The sequence below is a fragment of the Lissotriton helveticus genome, chromosome 11, assembly GCF_964261635.1.
Source record: "Lissotriton helveticus chromosome 11, aLisHel1.1, whole genome shotgun sequence".
In the NCBI taxonomy this organism is placed as follows: domain Eukaryota; kingdom Metazoa; phylum Chordata; class Amphibia; order Caudata; family Salamandridae; genus Lissotriton; species Lissotriton helveticus.
The window spans coordinates 11,225,189-11,242,657 of NC_136072.1; the positions used below are offsets into that span (position 1 = coordinate 11,225,189).

The 17,469-nt window shown below is 43.3% G+C and overlaps 1 protein-coding gene across 1 annotated transcript in view; it reads right to left on the bottom strand.

Moving 5' to 3' along the window:
- LOC144791846 (putative cation-transporting ATPase 13A4) overlaps positions 1-17,023 on the bottom strand; it is a 446,251-nt gene extending 429,228 nt beyond the window's left edge. The window contains exon 1 of the mRNA XM_078666631.1: positions 16,843-17,023. Within this exon, the coding sequence (XP_078522757.1) occupies positions 16,843-17,019 (177 nt within the window). The 5' untranslated portion in view covers positions 17,020-17,023. The remainder of the gene's footprint in view (positions 1-16,842) is intronic.
- Positions 17,024-17,469: the final 446 nt, after the last annotated feature.

Consider the following 17,469-nt stretch of genomic DNA (forward strand, 5'->3'; position numbering starts at 1 on the left):
ATTTTGCTCTCCCTTTGTTCTCAACAGTAAAAAACTGCTTTTATAAATCTTAGATTTTCTTTACTATTCCATTTTAACTCTTGAAAAAATGATTCTCCCCTCATCAGCGCCAATAATGTACTTGAAGCTATGTTGTAAATATTTTTTATTTGTTTTACTTGTATATGTTAGCGATTATCATGCAGGCAATTATCTTTCTATTTTTTCAATATGTGTTGTGTTTTATGATATGTCTGTATGATCATGCTATTGATCAATAAAATAAAATAAATTAACTTAAAAATATATACATATGTGTGTGTGTATGTATTTTTAATTTTTTTATTTTTACTTCCCTTATTTATACATTTTTGCATTTCAAAGGCAGATGTGTGGTAAATGTATGCAATGTAAAAGATGCGTGGTAAAGGCATGTGTGGTAAAAACATGTGTTGTAACATCATACAAAGGTCTGCAGGGGAAGAGATTACAGGAACCGGAAGCTAGTAGGTACCGTTGGTGGATCGAGTCCTCCTGTTAGCAATTTACATTAATATTTACCATAAAAGAATTTTTGCAATTGAGGTTTGATAAACTTTTTGTATTTTCCGTAAACTTGACCCAAGTGGTGTAACTCTGCCTATGGTAAAGTACAGAGAAAATTTAAAAAGTAGATTGAACTTGAAAATAATTACAAAAATATTTGTATGTTAAATATTATGGTAAAATAATTTCTGCTGTGCATTTTAAATGTAGACCAAAATACCACAACATTATTAACAATTTAAATTATATATTTTGTATATGCTAAATTGAAACTGTTTTGTGAAGTTTAAATAACAAAATTCCACCTAAAATAAACAATTTATTTGCTATGTGTTAAGTATTAAAAGTCATGTTAGAATTACTTAAAAGGAACATAATTATATTTTAATAAAAATGAATAGTACTTCTTTTTTTTAATTCAAAAGTGGTCATACATATAAACTACCAATGTTTTATTTGTAGGTTAATTTTGTTAACAGTAAATTAAATATATTTTATGTTTAACTGCTTTAAATAATTTAATTTAACATTATTCTACATGGGGTTTGGTCCCTACCACCATTATTGTCAATGAAAGATGTAGTACCAGGGGTTGGCACTATGCGGTGCTGCACTTACTTCAGAACTGAGCTGGAATACATTTACCACTATTTGGGTCTTTTTGGCTGTTGTAACTCTACAAGTAGAGTTTGTGAATAGCAATATGCGTACTCTTTGGTGTGTGGGTGCATGTCTGCCCCTAAAACTCCACTCTAACCCTCCCTAACCCACTCCTTACTCCTCCCTAGACCCCTCCTTTTTAGAATGAAGTATACCCTTTTTTCCAGCCACTCCCCCTGTTCCCTTACACATTTACTACTAAATAGTAAACGTACACGTGTGAGGGTCTAACCATAGAAAAGATGGGAGAGGTGGAGGTTTGCACCATAGTTTTATAAATTGCATTTTGTCGTAACTAAGCAGGACTTCTTTGCGTGCTACAAATAGTGACTCTTCCCCAAAGTGTTTCTGCAAACATTTTCTCCCTGATGTTGTAGGAGGGACATTTGTGGGTAAAAAGCCTGGATCCAGGACTTACATGTGGAATTGAACCCTTTAATATTGAGGTGGGGAATACCAGCGACAGCGGTATCCCCAGGCCTGGTACCCCTCTCTCAGACTACCAGCTGAGCTGCAGATGGGTCTGTTGTGCATCTTTCCCTATCAAGTCCCAACATCACACGGTGACCAGGTCCTCCGGTACCCTGAGGGTTTGTGTATATGTAGTATAGTTGTGGCCTGCTTTTGCAATTTGTTTTAGTCCATGGACCTATTCAGTATGTATCCTAGTTCTGTTCCTCATGCCTCACTGCTGCCTGCTCATTTACATATTATACATGTAACAAATTAACATATAACAATTAGATATAAAAAATTGAATTTCTGAGACATCTGAGTGAGGGATTCTGCAGCGCACTGTGGTTGAACTCCATGGGAAGGACACCCTAAAAACAATGTTGTTAGGTTACCAGGTGACACCATGTGAATCATACATGTGTAAATCAGTCTGTAGGAAATGTTACATAAAACAATGAGAATTACAAGGTGTAGGAATCTCAGGACATTCACACTGGTAGGTAATATATTTTAGGAGTGATTGCCCTGGAGAAGCACAAACTCAGGATTTAAAACATCTCCTGGCATTCTCAAGGGTTGACCGAGGTAAAAATGAAATGAAAAAGGCTGGAGAGGGTTTGGAGACAAGATTATTCAGAAGCAGGGAGACAGACTTATAAATCAGAACACAGAATATATAAAGGCCTAGGAAAGCGTCTAGGTGTAGCTACTATCAAAACAAAATTCTGTAGGCACAGAATCCCATCAGAGAACTTTTTGCAATCTATAACTCTTTTGCAAAATGTACGAATCATTTACCTAAAGCCCAACCAACGCAAATGCTTTGCTCAGAACTGGCGGATTTCTCCCAGAATAAGATTTCTACTTTTTTATCTTCATTTACCTCAGTGGTGGAATAAGCAGAAAGATTGGATCAAGGTTCTCATCGCAGTGAAGGGAGGTCAGATTTTAGATGTATTACTGAGGAGGAGGAGGGGATATCTAAAAGCTTCACAATCAGGTCAGGCTCTGCTCCCGCCCTTGTCCTATTATGGTATTTAAAGTGCTGGCCTCCTCTCTCCCTGACTTACTATGATGTGCAACGAATCCCTGGAGAGAGGTGTGGTACCTGCTTTTCGTAAATCAGCATTATTTACTCAACTTTTAGGAAGGTAGGGGCATATTACCAAGCAATAGCGATAATTATCGCTATTGCTTGGTTAGAGATGAAATTTTACCGCTAAGCTGCGGCGATTTTTATCGCAGATAAACCTTGGTATTACCAAGGTTTATCGCAAATGCGATAAAAAAACGGCCGAAATGCATGAATATTGCTGAAAAGTCAGCGATATTCATGCATTACCGAGCTAATGCTCTTAGCCATGTTATCCACCTCGCATTGGATAACATGGCTAAGAACTGCTCAGGGCAGGTGTTAGCTTTTGGAGATATTCGCCCTTAGCGCGAATATCTCCAAAAGTTGGTAATAGGAGATAGCGATGTTAGCGACTGTTTTCAGTCGCTAACATCTTGGCACGCCCACTTTGCATATCATTAGTGATAAATATCACTGACATGCAAAGTGGGGCCCAAGATGGTCGCTATCTCCTACTAGCTGTCGCTAACTGGTGTTAGCGACAGCTTGGTAATAGGGAGATAATTTTATCTCCGCTTTCTTGGCTTTTAAAGCCAAAAAAGCAGAGATTAACCCCCTTGATAATATGCCCCGTATTTCTTCTATTCACTGACCTATTTCTCTCCTTCCACTTTTCGCGAAAATCCTGGAAAGCTGAATAAATGCACACTGACCTCTTACAGTGAGGAAACTACTGTGTCTAACAATCACCAGCCTGGATTAGACTCTGCTTCAGCCCTGACAACTGCACTCACAGCGGCTACATATGACATACACCTGATCTTGGACGCAGGGAGCTTGTCAGCACTTCTCCTCCTTTCTTGTCGGCTGCCTTCGATACTGTTTCTTGCACTATTTTATTGTAAAGACTGTTCACTATTGGCCAGAGAGACAAGCAGCTTAGGGCCAGATGTACGACCATGACAGTTTGCGACTCGCAAATTGCGCTCGATTGCGAGTCGCAAAATGCAATGTACACCACTGTCAGACACTGCTCGCGATTCCCAATGGGGGTCGCAAATTGCATGCCTCATCAATTTTCATGAGGCACTCGCAATTTGTGACCCCATTGGGAATGGCTGGCCCTCCGAGAGATGGTGGCCTGCTGGGCTCAGCAGACCTCCATATCTGGGACTGCTTTTTTTTCTAAAATGTAGCCTGTTTTCCCTAAAGGAAAACGGGATGCATTTAAAAAGAAAATAACGTTTTTGTTTCATTTTCCAAGGGCACGTAGGGATACCTGGACCCGGTGCCTGTCCCTAAATCATATTTTTCCCTGCATTTTCAAAGGCGATGGGTTCCCTTGGGGACCCAGTCCCATTTACGATTGCATTACCACCCTCTAGAAGAGGGTGGTAAATTGTGAGTGTAAATTGTGAGTGTTTTGCGACCAAAATTGCAGTCGCAAAGTATTCAAACATGGGGTAAAGAGTCGCTATTAGGAAGGGATGCCCTTGAAATGACACATCCTAATAGCAAGTCACAATTCCTATTTAGTGAGTCAGAAAAAAATTGCGACGTGCTAAATAGGAATTGTTCATGGCCATATTTGTTTTTGCATTCGTAAACGAGTCGCTAACCCGTTTGCGCATGCAAATTAGGGTCGTACATCTGGGCTTTAAATGCTTTGAAAACTTTCTGGAAACCAAAACACAGGCAGTCCAGATGGCAACTTTTCGCTCAGATTTTAAACTTTACTTGTGGTGTTCCTCTTTTGGGTTTCAATTTTACGGTACATAGGTGACACCCAATATTCATCCATGGAGGGCAATATCTTCCAACTCCAGGATAAAGTAAAAGGCTGCACGATCAAGGGAGACAGCTGGATGAGTGCCAGTTCTCTCTGGCTAAACTCAGTCAAACTGGAGGGTTTGATTGTTGGATACCCTTGAGGGGGCCCTCAATACGGTGGCCCCAGTCGTTAGATGAATGTCCACTGCTTGCAAACTGCAATGCCCTTCATGGAAAAATTTAACCAGTTGCATGCGTCGGATGGCCGGGGGCCGTCCGACGCCGGTGAGGGCGTGTGCGCCGGACCCCTTGGAAGCGGCAAAATTCCAGCCACTTTCAAAAGGTTAAAACGATGTTAAAGCTTATACAAAATGCAGCTGCCAGGCTTATTTTCGGGAGGAGTAAGTTTGACGGTTTAAAGCCCTGTGTATGGTTCATAAGGCGCTTTATCCAGTAGCTGGGTCCTCTTACATCTCAGATAAGCTCAAAAATACATTCTACCCAGACTGCTCCCCTTGACCGACGCTTCTCTGATCTCAGAACCGAAACACCAGCGGCAGAATTGGGAGGAAGGCTCTCTCTGGGGGAGCAGCTGAGTCATGGAATAGACTGATGCCGGAGATACACTTGGAGCCCAGGCATGGACTAGACTGACCTGCCCAGCTCTCCAATTATGTTCCTGCTTATATAGCCCAATCTTTTTTTGTATATAGGAATTTGCACACAATTTATCCTCACTATTTACTGTATTGATGAGTCTACACTAACCTGTGAGTCAAGTGCACTCAATACGTGTAAATATGTAATGAATGAAAATGAACATCAGGATTGTCTAGGAATGGAGCAAGTTCGTTTGACCTATATATACCCAATCTAAATAATATAATGCATTCAAGGAAAACGGGGCCATGTTTTTAAAGTGGCACGATAAAATTTTGAATAATCATGGATTTGTAGTCCTACAACCCGAGTGCTTTCTGAACTACAATTTCCAAACCAGGTAGAGTCTTTTTACTACCTCTACGATACGAGCCCCGCCCTCCCCCAACCAACCAGGAAGTGGTGTTATCGCGGCGGCAGCTCTGAGAGAGAGTCACCGGAGGCGTAGATGGCACACTGTCTGGCGGTCAAATTAATTATATATTTGAGGAATACCCGACGGATTTTCGGGCGGATTTTAGACGTCTTAAGGTAATTACTGTGAGCCCCACGTTCAGTTAGGAATCGCGGTAAAATCACGACCCACCTTTTGAAACCGTGGTTGTCTGTTTTATTGCCCAATAGAAAGCTGTGAATAATACAGAGGATCCAGTTTTTCTTCCTCGCTAGCCATCATCTATTGAAGGTAAAAATTTAAATTCTGTGACTTTGTTTTACGATCACGAACATCAGCAAAATAATAATTGAAAAGGACTTTCTCTTAATTTTTAGGCTTAATCCTTCATTCCTCCAACCTGATAGAAGCCACCATTCCTTTAGGAAAAGCGGTAACTTCGAAGTACGATCCCAATAGCAATGTATGCCCCCGTTTTTAAGTGATCACGCATGCAAAGAAAATTAATGCACGTTTTGTTTGTCATTTTACTATTAAGGTTTCGCTTACTCTTCACGTGATAATGGTTGTGAAATAGAATATACCGGAATAATTAACTCCTTGCTGAATCCAATAGGACTGCCAAATTAAGCTGGATGATTTTTGAAGCTCTTCTTTGGGTACGGACATACTAAACACATTGTGGTGTTATAATAATGACGCCAATGAAATGATAATATACCTCTTTTACTTTGTAGGCTGCCCAACCTACTGAGAAAAAATCTTTATTAGAATCAGCTAAGAGCAGAATTTGTAGAGGCCAATAGGTAAAACTACATTGTGGCATTCTCTAACGTGTGCGTAAATGTTCGGAGTGGTTTGGATGTCTTTTGTGATTTAGGTCAAGAGATGATCTAACTGTCTCCATTTGCTCTGGAATTCTCGTTTGCATTAGCTGATATCCAATACGCTGTACAAACAACCCGACTATCTACAGCCACAAATCTTTATTCCGGACCAGATAATCCATCTTGAAGTAGATCTAACTTCTCTCGCCTTTGGCGATAGGTGAGAACTAGTCGTGTACTTAATGTTAGATGTTACATTGTGGAATTTAGACACTGATAGACGACACGTTTTTAATTGTTAACTATTTTCCACCCTCCATTGAAAATATAACTGGATGGGTCGGCTTCTAATTAATTTTTCAATTGTTCCCTAGGAGGTTGCCCGCCCACAACTTCTTTGTCCTGATGAAGACCCATTTGTAAGGAAAAGACTCCTACTGTCCTTTCGGGTCGAAACGTAGACGACTACACACCACCGACCAACTCCTGTCCCAATATAGACACTGATCGCTTTAACGGAGTTAGGCTCCTTCTGCTTGAACAAATTTGGACTCTCCATGAGCCTTGTGATGTGGCCTTTATTCTAAGGGACCACCCATATGTACTTTTTCGAATAAGAATAAGATTTGTCACTGAATGACTCAGATCACTTTCATCCTACTCCCGACACTCCCTTCACTTCACCCCTCCCTGTTGTGAATGTGGGCACAAACATGTTCGAAAATGTGTTTATTGTAATATAAATTCTAATCCATTGAACAGGATATATATGCAAATTTTGAATTAAACTTCTTTTGCATTGAATAGCTTTGCTTTTTTGAATTAATTTAATATAATGGAATGAATTTGTAAATTTCGTTGCTCTAAGTCTTAGGACCCCTTCCCTTCATTCTATATAGACCAACCGGCAACAACCTTCCATCTGTTGCTGCCGGTTCACGACGAAGTTCGAAATAGAATGCAGGAGGCTTTCCTGGCCCCGCTTTAAGGTATGTACTCCTCGCGGCTGCCAGGCCTTATACCTTGGTCCTTTTGCTCCGTTCTCCCTTACTTATCTTTTATATGCTTTGCTCTTTCAGCAACAGGAGTTTGTATTTACCCGGCACGCTCCGCCTTCTAAAGCACTAATGGCCACATGCATCATTGTAGGATTTTGCAATTCCTAAATTCCTAAATTGGGAAAATGAAGGAATCGCAATTTAGGAATTGCAAAATCCTATGCATCAAGAAATCTTAAAAGATTTTAGGATTTCTTAATGTTCGGAATTTGCGATTCCTTAATTGCGAATCGCAATTAAGGAATGGCATTACATTGATTCCTATGGGCCTAGAAGCCCATAGGAATCAATGCCGTTTTGCATTTTTTTTTTTGCCGATTCGCAATTTGTTGATGCATTGCAAGGGTGCTGAGGGGGGGTCCAAAGGACCCCCCCCCTGCACCGGTGAAATGTTTTTTTAAGTGCAAGTTTCACACACACACATGTCCAAAGGACATGTGTGTGTGAAACTTTTTTCCGATTCGCATCGTTTGCGACCCCAAAACCACTTGATGCATGTGGGGGTAAACCTTAGCGAGTACGCCGACATCTACTGACTGCACTGTTCCCTGTGCACACGCCTGAGCACTATCTGTATTATATCAGCTCAAGTATTGCCACACATTTCAATTTTTAGTCCTTGCCAGTCTATACATGAGCCTTACATGCACAGGCATTTATACCCCTTCTAATCATTATAGGTCTCCTGCAGCGTTTTTTAACTAAGAGCCTCGACGCGGTTCCAAACGATCCATGTCGTTTCTTTTTCCTTGACGTCACCGCATCTGGGTCGTCACTGCAGGTATTTCCATGTTCAATTTATCGCTATGCTGTTCGTGCACTGTATATCATGCAGTGGTCTTACCTCTATATATGTATATCTTTCCTGTTGCAGTTTTGATATTTTCCAAAGAGCCTCCATCCATTACTCGCATTTGCGAATACAGCTGCGTATATTTATCTTTGGCCCGGTTACCACAAGGTAAAACATGTTATGCACTATTCTAGTATTATTCTCGCCATCATGACTATAGCCATGCCATGGTATGCTGTCGTATGCAATTATAGCAACACATGATTTTTTATATCAGAAATTAATAAATCGATTTTGTCATTTTTTTGTATTTTCTGGTGTCGCCCAAATACCTTGCTGGTCACCAAACATTCGTTATCACCCATAAACATTTTAATATTTTTAGAGGTAAGAAGCTCTCTCATTAGAATGTTGTCGCTTATAAATGTATCACAGACTGGCAATGCAGGCTTTTTATATTCTCACCCAACAGTGATTATATTGTGACCCAGGCTAGTATCATAACAGTTGTTGGAAAATATGCTCCATATATGAGCCAACACCTTAAAGACCTTGAGACCCTATTTTCTGTTGAAATGTCCATTCAAATAAGAAATGAGTACTATTCCTTTCAATGTCATCCCCTACCCTGGTCTCTTTCGAATATCTCATGATATTAAATACAAAGAGGAATTTAGTATTACAAATAAGAGAACCACCAGAATCTGTTCACTTTAGTCATTTTTTGTCTTTCTTTCTCTCTTTTTTTATCCTTGACCCTTTTCTTAATTTCGTGTTAAAAGCTTTTCTGTATTGGAATTTATGTGTATCTGTACGTAATATTATATTATTGCATTGTTGTCCATGGTTTTTTTGCACCATCAAAATAATTACACACTATAATAGTATAATATAACAGCGGCTGTTTGATTATTGCTATTCTGTACTAGGCAATGTTTGTTGCAATGATGTGTATTTTATATATGCACCTTATATCCTATCGTATCTAGTTTTATAAATATTGTTCGCTTAACTTTTAGATTCACTATCGTAGAGTGGTATTTTCCTGATGAAGACACTCCTGTGTCGAAACGCGTCGAAGAAAACCGTCTCCTCTCTATATTGATTTGTATTTTATGAACTATGTTGATCACATTGTCCTAAATTTATGCATAGAGACATTTCCTGTTTCTTTTATCTTTAAAAAAATATATATCACGAACCCTTTTATCAGATTTTTATGAAATGTATTAAATTTGACTATTTCTGCAATTTTAAGTGCATATTTGTTTCGTTTGGTTGCTTACATTGCCGCCCATTTCACTTTGCCTGGGTTTGTTATTTGTCATAAATATTCTTACCCTGACCCAGGAATTTGATCCAATATCAGGGGGTCCCTGTTACTTGCAAGTTTATGGACTAGACTGACTGCCGCCTGATTTACAATCGGAGCCCAGGTGTGGACTAGACTGAGTTACACTCGAAGCTCAGGCATGCACAAGACTGATGCCCGAATTACACTTGGAGGCCAGGTGTGGACTAGACCGAAGCCCGAGTTACACTCGGAGCCCAGGCGTGGACTAGCCACCTGACTTACACTCAGAGCCCAGGCATGGACTAGACTGACGTCTGAGTTACACTCGGAGCCCAGGTATGGACTAGACAGATGCCCGAGTTATACTCTGAGCCCAGGCAAGGACTAGACTGACACCCGAGTTATACTCTGAGCCCAGGCAAGGACTAGACTGACACCTGAGTTACTCTTGGAGCCCAGGCATGGACTAGACTGATGCCCGAGTTACTCTCGAAGCCCAGGCATGGACTAGCCACCTGAGTTACACTCGAAGCCCAGACATGGACTAGACTGACGTAAGAGTTACACTCGGAGCCCAAGTATATACTAGACTGACACCTGAGTTAAACTCGGAGCTCAGGCATGGACTAGACTGATGCCCGAGTTACACTCGGAGCCCAGGTAGGGACTAGACTGATGCCCGAGTTACACTCGGAACCCAGGCAAGGACTACACTGACGCCCGAGTTACACTTGGTGCCCAGGCATGGACTAGACTGACGCCCGAGTTACACTCGAAGCCCAGGCATGGACTAGCCACCTGAGTTACACTCGAAGCCCAGGCATGGACTAGACTGACGTAAGAGTTACACTCGGAGCCCAGGCAGGAACTAGACTGATGCCCGAGTGTAACAAATAATGTTCTTGAATCCAGTATGTAAAGTAAATATAATTTATTGTTGATTAATCCAAGTTAAATGATTAATAAGTATAATGATAAAAGTCCCACCAGGAGCAGATCTTCTCTTGCTCAGCCTGTCTGCCATCAACTGCCTCTACTCAGAGCAGTCAGGTACCAAACAATCTAGTGTGTCATCAAACATTCTATTAGATGCAGTGGCTAAGCAATGGGGAAATCTAAGTAAGGGAAATGCAAAGCATGAGCAAGATGTAACACATCCCCCTTCCTTAGAAAACAACAAATAAAGATAATAGAATAAATTGCATTGCATTCATAAAAATATAACAATTGAAATATAAGATGGATTGCATTTTCATTTTAAAATATAATGACTAAAGGAACACATTACATTGCATTCTTAATTAACAGTTGAAATGCAAGAAGGATTGCATTTACATATTTAATGACCTTTCAAATCTAAAGGCCCCATCTCCTTCCCTAAGAAAAATTATCCACTAGAATGAAAATATGGATTATATGCATAACTTAATAAAATCCACTAGAATGGAAAATATGGATTAAATACACAATAACATCCATAAGAATGAAAATGGATGAGTCAGATAAATAAATAAATATAAGCCAGATAGAGTAACCTGCGGCTCTTCACAACAAAATAAATACAATATGAACACCTCTTAACATTAGAGCACTTGCGTGGTTCATAACAGCCAATAGAGTAACTTGCGGCTTTTAACAACATTGAACAATGGAACTCCTCAGAGTCCATAACAAGAAAATTGAGCAACTACGGCTCGTCTAAACAACAATAATTGAACCCCTCAGAGTCCATACAAGAAAATTGAGCAACTTATTGCTCTCCATAACAATAGAACAATTGAACTCCTCAGAGTTCATATAAACAAATGGAGCACCTCATAATGAGCACAGATGTGGCTCCGCAAACTACACATACAATAAATCCAAACTCCTCAGAGTTTATAAAAGAAAATGGAGCGCCTCAAAATGAGCACAGATGTGGCTCCGCAAATTACATATTTAATAAATCCAACACTAGGACAACTAGTCCTCTGAAAAGAAAACCTCAAAATAATTTGAGCACACAGTGGTTCACAACAATAAAAGAGAATGCATGACTCTACTCAATAACACATGTGAACTCCTCTAATATTTTAGAGCACTAATTAACCTGGTACATCAAAAACAAGAAAGAACAACATTGAACACCTCAATAGAAATTGAGCACCAAAATGGTGGTTCAAAACAGCATATAGATATAAAACATATCTGCAAATAAACACTAGCAATAAACAAATTGAGCACCCCAACAAAAGTTGAGCACATACGTGGCTCAATCCGATAAAAGTAAACACACACAAATTGAGCGCCCCCAAAACAGTTGAGCACATACGTGGCTCAATCCACTAAAAGTAAACCAATACACACATGCAAAGTACACACATGCAAGTCATATGAGAAGAAATACATTACAATTAAAATGATGTGCAGCCCTCCCAATAAAACCATAAATGAAACTTCCCTCTAAAAACAAGTTACAAGTAAGATATTAATATCCAGAAAAGCACCGGTGAACGATTTATCACCCGAAGACTTCTCAGAATGGCTTCCTTTAAATGCAGTACAAAGAAATACGTTGAAATTTTCTCTTTGAAAACAGTTTAGAGGTTATGGATGAAACACCGGGAAATTCCAAAACTTCATAAGTATCACCCATGCAACTTCCTCACAGGTGACAATAGTTCATTATGTTAATTAAAATTGCAAAAACAGCTACAAAGCTGACGAAAATACATGCGTGCAAAACAATAAATCGTCCGTTGAGTTTCAATGGAGCAGAGTTCCACAATGAAGTTTATGACACAGTAAATTCAAAAGTAGGCAAGAAAACGTCATCCAAATACCTTCGGTCTTCACAAGTATCAAGTTATCGGAACAGGAAATATTTTCCGGTTTAAGGACAATGTGAAATAAAATTGCCGATGACACAATAACGCTGCGTTGCGTCGCGTACGTCTCATTGCGCACGCAACCTTGATGACATCAGCGGCTCCCATTGACGGAGAGAAGACGAACAAACTCAGCGCTGTCAAGGTGATGACCATGCTCAGAAATCGTTGTGAGCGCACGGACCATTGGACACGTAAGCTGTCGTTTTTCTTTGTTTTAAAAATCGCCTCAAAAGTTGAACAATAGAAAGTATGTAAAAAGGAGGCATTAAAACTGTGCCAGACAAGTTTGGCTTTGAAACAACACAACAGTCGCACTACCGATGTTCCCGCAGACACCGCAGTCAGTGCTCTGTTTAACAATAACAGAATTTTTCCTCCAGGGGCCACAGCAATACTAAATGTCATTTTCCGATTTCTCACACACTTAAAGCGTCGAATAAAATGAATGTTGCACAGCTGATGAAAGAAGCATGTTTCTCTCCAAACATGACAGACATCTTCATGAGCAAATAGTTAGCAGTAAACAGGTCTTTTAAATCTAAAAGTAAACAGTGGGAGATTCTCTCTTTAAAACACAGAAGCCATAACGTAGTAGTTTACTCCAAGTTCTCTCCAGATCCAGATCAAATCATGCAGTTATAATTCCTTCAGCTTCAAGCCAAATCACACAGTCAGAATTCTTACACCCTAGGGAAACAGGCTGTCTAGATCACATAAGACACTGGTGGGGTAACTAGGGTGCTCACATAAAATACCTTTTCTTCCTTGGCTTGAAAATAAAAATTTTCAGTTGCAGTAATTCCAATAGTCTTTAAGTTCCTTAGTTGCAGTAGAAATAAATTTAATCCGTCTTCTTTCCACGCATAAGTTCAGTCCTGTACCTCGTCGCCAATTTGTAACAAATAATGTTCTTGAATCCAGTATGTAAAGTAAATATAATTTATTGTTGATTAATCCAAGTTGAATGATTAATAAGTATAATGATAAAAGTCCCACCAGGAGCAGATCTTCTCTTGCTCAGCCTGTCTGCCATCAACTGCCTCTACTCAGAGCAGTCAGGTACCAAACAATCTAGTGTGTCATCAAACATTCTATTAGATGCAGTGGCTAAGCAATGGGGAAATCTAAGTAAGGGAAATGCAAAGCATGAGCAAGATGTAACACCGAGTTACACTCGGAGCCCAGGTAGGGACTAGACTGATGCCCGAGTTACACTCGGAACCCAGGCAAGGACTACACTGACGCCCGAGTTACACTTGGTGCCCAGGCATGGACTAGACTGACGCCCGAGTTACACTCGGAGCCCAGACAAGGACTACACTGACGCCCGAGTTACACTTGGTGCCCAGGCATGGACTAGACAGACGCCCGAGTTACACTCGAAGCCCAGGCATGGACTAGACTGATGCCTGAGTTATACTCGGAGCCCAGGAAGGGACTAGACTGATGCCTGAGGTACACTTGAAGCCCAGGTGTTGACTAGACTGATGTCCGAGTTACACTCGGAGCTCAGGCATGGACTAGACTGACGCCCGAGTTACACTCGGAGCCAGGCGTGGACTAGACTGATGCCTGAGTTACACTCGGAGCCCAGGCATGGACTAGACTGACGCCCGAGTTACACTCGGAGCCAGGCGTGGACTAGACTGATGCCTGAGTTACACTCGGAGCCCAGGCATGGACTAGACTGACGCCCGAGTTACACTCGGAGCCAGGCGTGGACTAGACTGACACCTGAGTTACACTCGGAACCCAGGCAGGGACTAGACTGACGCCTGAGTTACACTCGGAGCCCAGGCATGGACTAGACTGACGCCTGAGTTACACTCGGAACCCAGGCAGGGACTAGACTGACGCCTGAGTTACACTCGGAGCCCAGGCGAGGACTAGACTGATGCCCGAGTTACACTCGGAGCCCAGGAGTGGACTAGACTGACGCCTGAGTTACACTCGGAGCCCAGGCGTGGACTAGACTGACGCCTGAGTTACACTCAGAGCCCAGGCGTGGACTAGACTGACGCCTGAGTTACACTCGGAGCCCAGGCGTGGACTAGACTGACGCCTGAGTTACACTCGGAGCCCAGGCGTGGACTAGACTGACGCCTGAGTTACACTCAGAGCCCAGGCATGGACTAGACTGATGCCTGAGTTACACTCGGAGCCCAGGCGTGGACTAGACTGATGCCTGAGTTACACTTGGAGCCAGGCGTGGACTAGACTGACGCCTGAGTTACACTCTGAGCCCAGGCGTGGACTAGACTGACGCCTGAGTTACACTCGGAACCCAGGCAGGGACTAGACTGACGCCTGAGTTACACTCGGAGCCCAGGCGTGGACTAGACTGACGCCTGAGTTACACTCGGAGCCCAAACGTGGACTAGACTGACGCCCGAGTTACACTCGGAGCTCAGGCATGGACTAGACTGACGCCTGAGTTACACTTGGAGCCCAGGAGTGGACTAGACTGACGCCTGAGTTACACTCGGAGCCCAGGCGTGGACTAGACTGACGCCTGAGTTACACTTGGAGCCCAGGCAGGGACTAGACTGACGCCCGAGTTACACTCGGAGCCCAGGAGTGGACTAGACTGACGCCTGAGTTACACTCGGAGCCCAGGCGTGGACTAGACTGACGCCTGAGTTACACTTGGAGCCCAGGCAGGGACTAGACTGACGCCCGAGTTACACTCGGATCCCAGGAGTGGACTAGACTGACGCCTGAGTTACACTCGGAGTCTGACCTTTTAAAGCTTCTCAGGGCTCCGAGCCCCATTTATTTACACAGACTCTGCATTGTACAACTGGATATACCAGTTGGTATTCAGAGTGTATTCGTTTATCAGCCCCTGGACACTCTTGGGTATTCACTCACTAACTCTACAAAACTATTGGTAAATAAATAAACGAAATGTGTAACGCATTGACCTATCCTCCTAAAACACGGTTCAGTGATCTTCGCGGTGCGCGCTCTTTGCAGCAGGCGCATTAACCCTCTGTTCTACTTTAGGATGAGACAAACCCCCGATCTCTCTCCTGCAGGAACATTGATCACCAGAGTTATCCTGCCCTTTTAATTGTTGCCTGAAAACTGCTGGACACACAAGAAACTCTGCAGCAGGTGTTTTTAAGCCCAGAATTAATTTCTAAACTCAGCACCCCCCCAAACTTAGCAACTGGTGCGGCAACACCGGTCGCACAGCCCTGAAGCCGGCACCGACTAAAAATAGAATCTCAGACATCCATGTAAAGAATTCTTCAGCCCACTGTCATTTAAATAAATTGCTCAAAAGATTAATCTTGTTTTTCGGGAATGACACCCTGAAAGAAACGTTATTAAGGTTCACAGCTGACTCCGCACCACCATGAAACATCATTTTTCAATGCTCAGTTTTCAATACAATCTGGTGCATTCTGGGAGCGGTAGTCGTGTTCCTTTCAACGGAAACAATTGGACTACAACATCTGAAAGCAAGCGCTTCCAAAGCGAAGCCCAGGACTAGAGTAGGGGATTCTTGCTGACATGGAGTCATTTGGCACCCTTAGAGTTAATTAACAGTCGTAAAATGAGTCCCTTGGGGCGAGTGGGGAGAGAGGGGGCGGGGGGGGGGGGGTAACCATTTTTTTGTTCATAGATGACGTAATTGGGAACGTTGCCGAAATACTAGCTCACTCCTGAGAACCCCTTCCCAAATTAAAGTAATAATTAGAAAGAACAGTTTTGTTTTTTTAGATAATCAGCACTTCGCTAAAATTGTGTGATCCTGGGCAAATCATTATTTTTCCCTGTGCCTCTTTCCAAGCCATTTATGGTAGCGCTTAGAAACGGGCTGGTTGCAAGTTTTAAAGCGCTACATGAAAATAACGTTATCATTTCGCTGAGTCTGGAATTGCACAAGAATCGGCTCGTGATGGGGGGGGGGGGGCGCAGAATCCTCTCAATGTAAAATGAACTGTGACAGTGGGCGCCCCCCTAGCAGAGCCGTCCCGGGGCATCTGGGGGTGCAGGTGCAGCGCCTGAAGAATGTCCTAGCGCCGAGAGAGGCAGAGAGGGTGACACAGCGCCGAGAGAGGCAGAGAGGGTGACACAGCGCCAAGAGAGGCAGAGAGGGTGACACAGCGCCTAGAGAGGCAGAGAGGGTGACACAGCGCCTAGACTCGGCAGAGAGGGTGACACAGCGCCAAGAGAGGCAGAGAGGGTGACACAGCGCCAAGACTCGGCAGAGAGGGTGACACAGCGCCTAGAGAGGCAGAGAGGGTGACACAGCGCCTAGACTCCGCAGAGAGGGTGACACAGCGCCGAGAGAGGCAGAGAGGGTGACACAGCGCCAAGAGAGGCAGAGAGGGTGACACAGCGCCTAGACTCCGCAGAGAGGGTGACACAGCGCCTAGAGAGGCAGAGAGGGTGACACAGCGCCTAGACTCGGCAGAGAGGGTGACACAGCGCCTAGACTCCGCTCTTACCATCTCGTTCTCCTCCCCTTGGTTGAGCAGGGCATGGCGGTGCTTCTCGGGGTCCCTCTCCATCCTGGGGGTGCCGCTGCCCTCTCCCCGCTGCCTGGCAGGAGTCGGGCTCAGAATCCACGTCTCCTCGTCCCCTCCGCCGGGGTTAATGATTGTCGATCCGCAATCCCGGCTCATTTTTATATCTCGAGCTCACACCTTCCTAATTACAGGCAATTCCTGGCGCTTCCAACTCCTCCCAAGACACTGGGCTCCTCCACTCCCTGTGTGTGTCCGGCAGGAGCCCTGTGTGTGCCTGTAGAGGGAGCCCTGTGTGTGCCTGAGCCCTGTGTGTGCCTGAGCCCTGTGTGAGCCTGTGGGGGGAGCCCTGATATGCGCCTGTCGAAGGAGCCCTGTGTGTGTCAGAGCCCTGTGTGCGCCTGTGGGGGGAGCCCTGTGCGTACCTGAGCCCTGTGTGCGCCTGTGGGGGGAGCCCTGTGTGTATCTGAACCCTGTGTGCGCCTGTAGAGGAAGCCCTGTGTGTGTCACAGCCCTGTGTGCACCTGAGACCAGTGTGCGCCTGTGGAGACAGACCTGTGTCTACTTGAGCCCTGTGTGTGCCTGTGGAGGGAGCCTTGGGCAACCTGT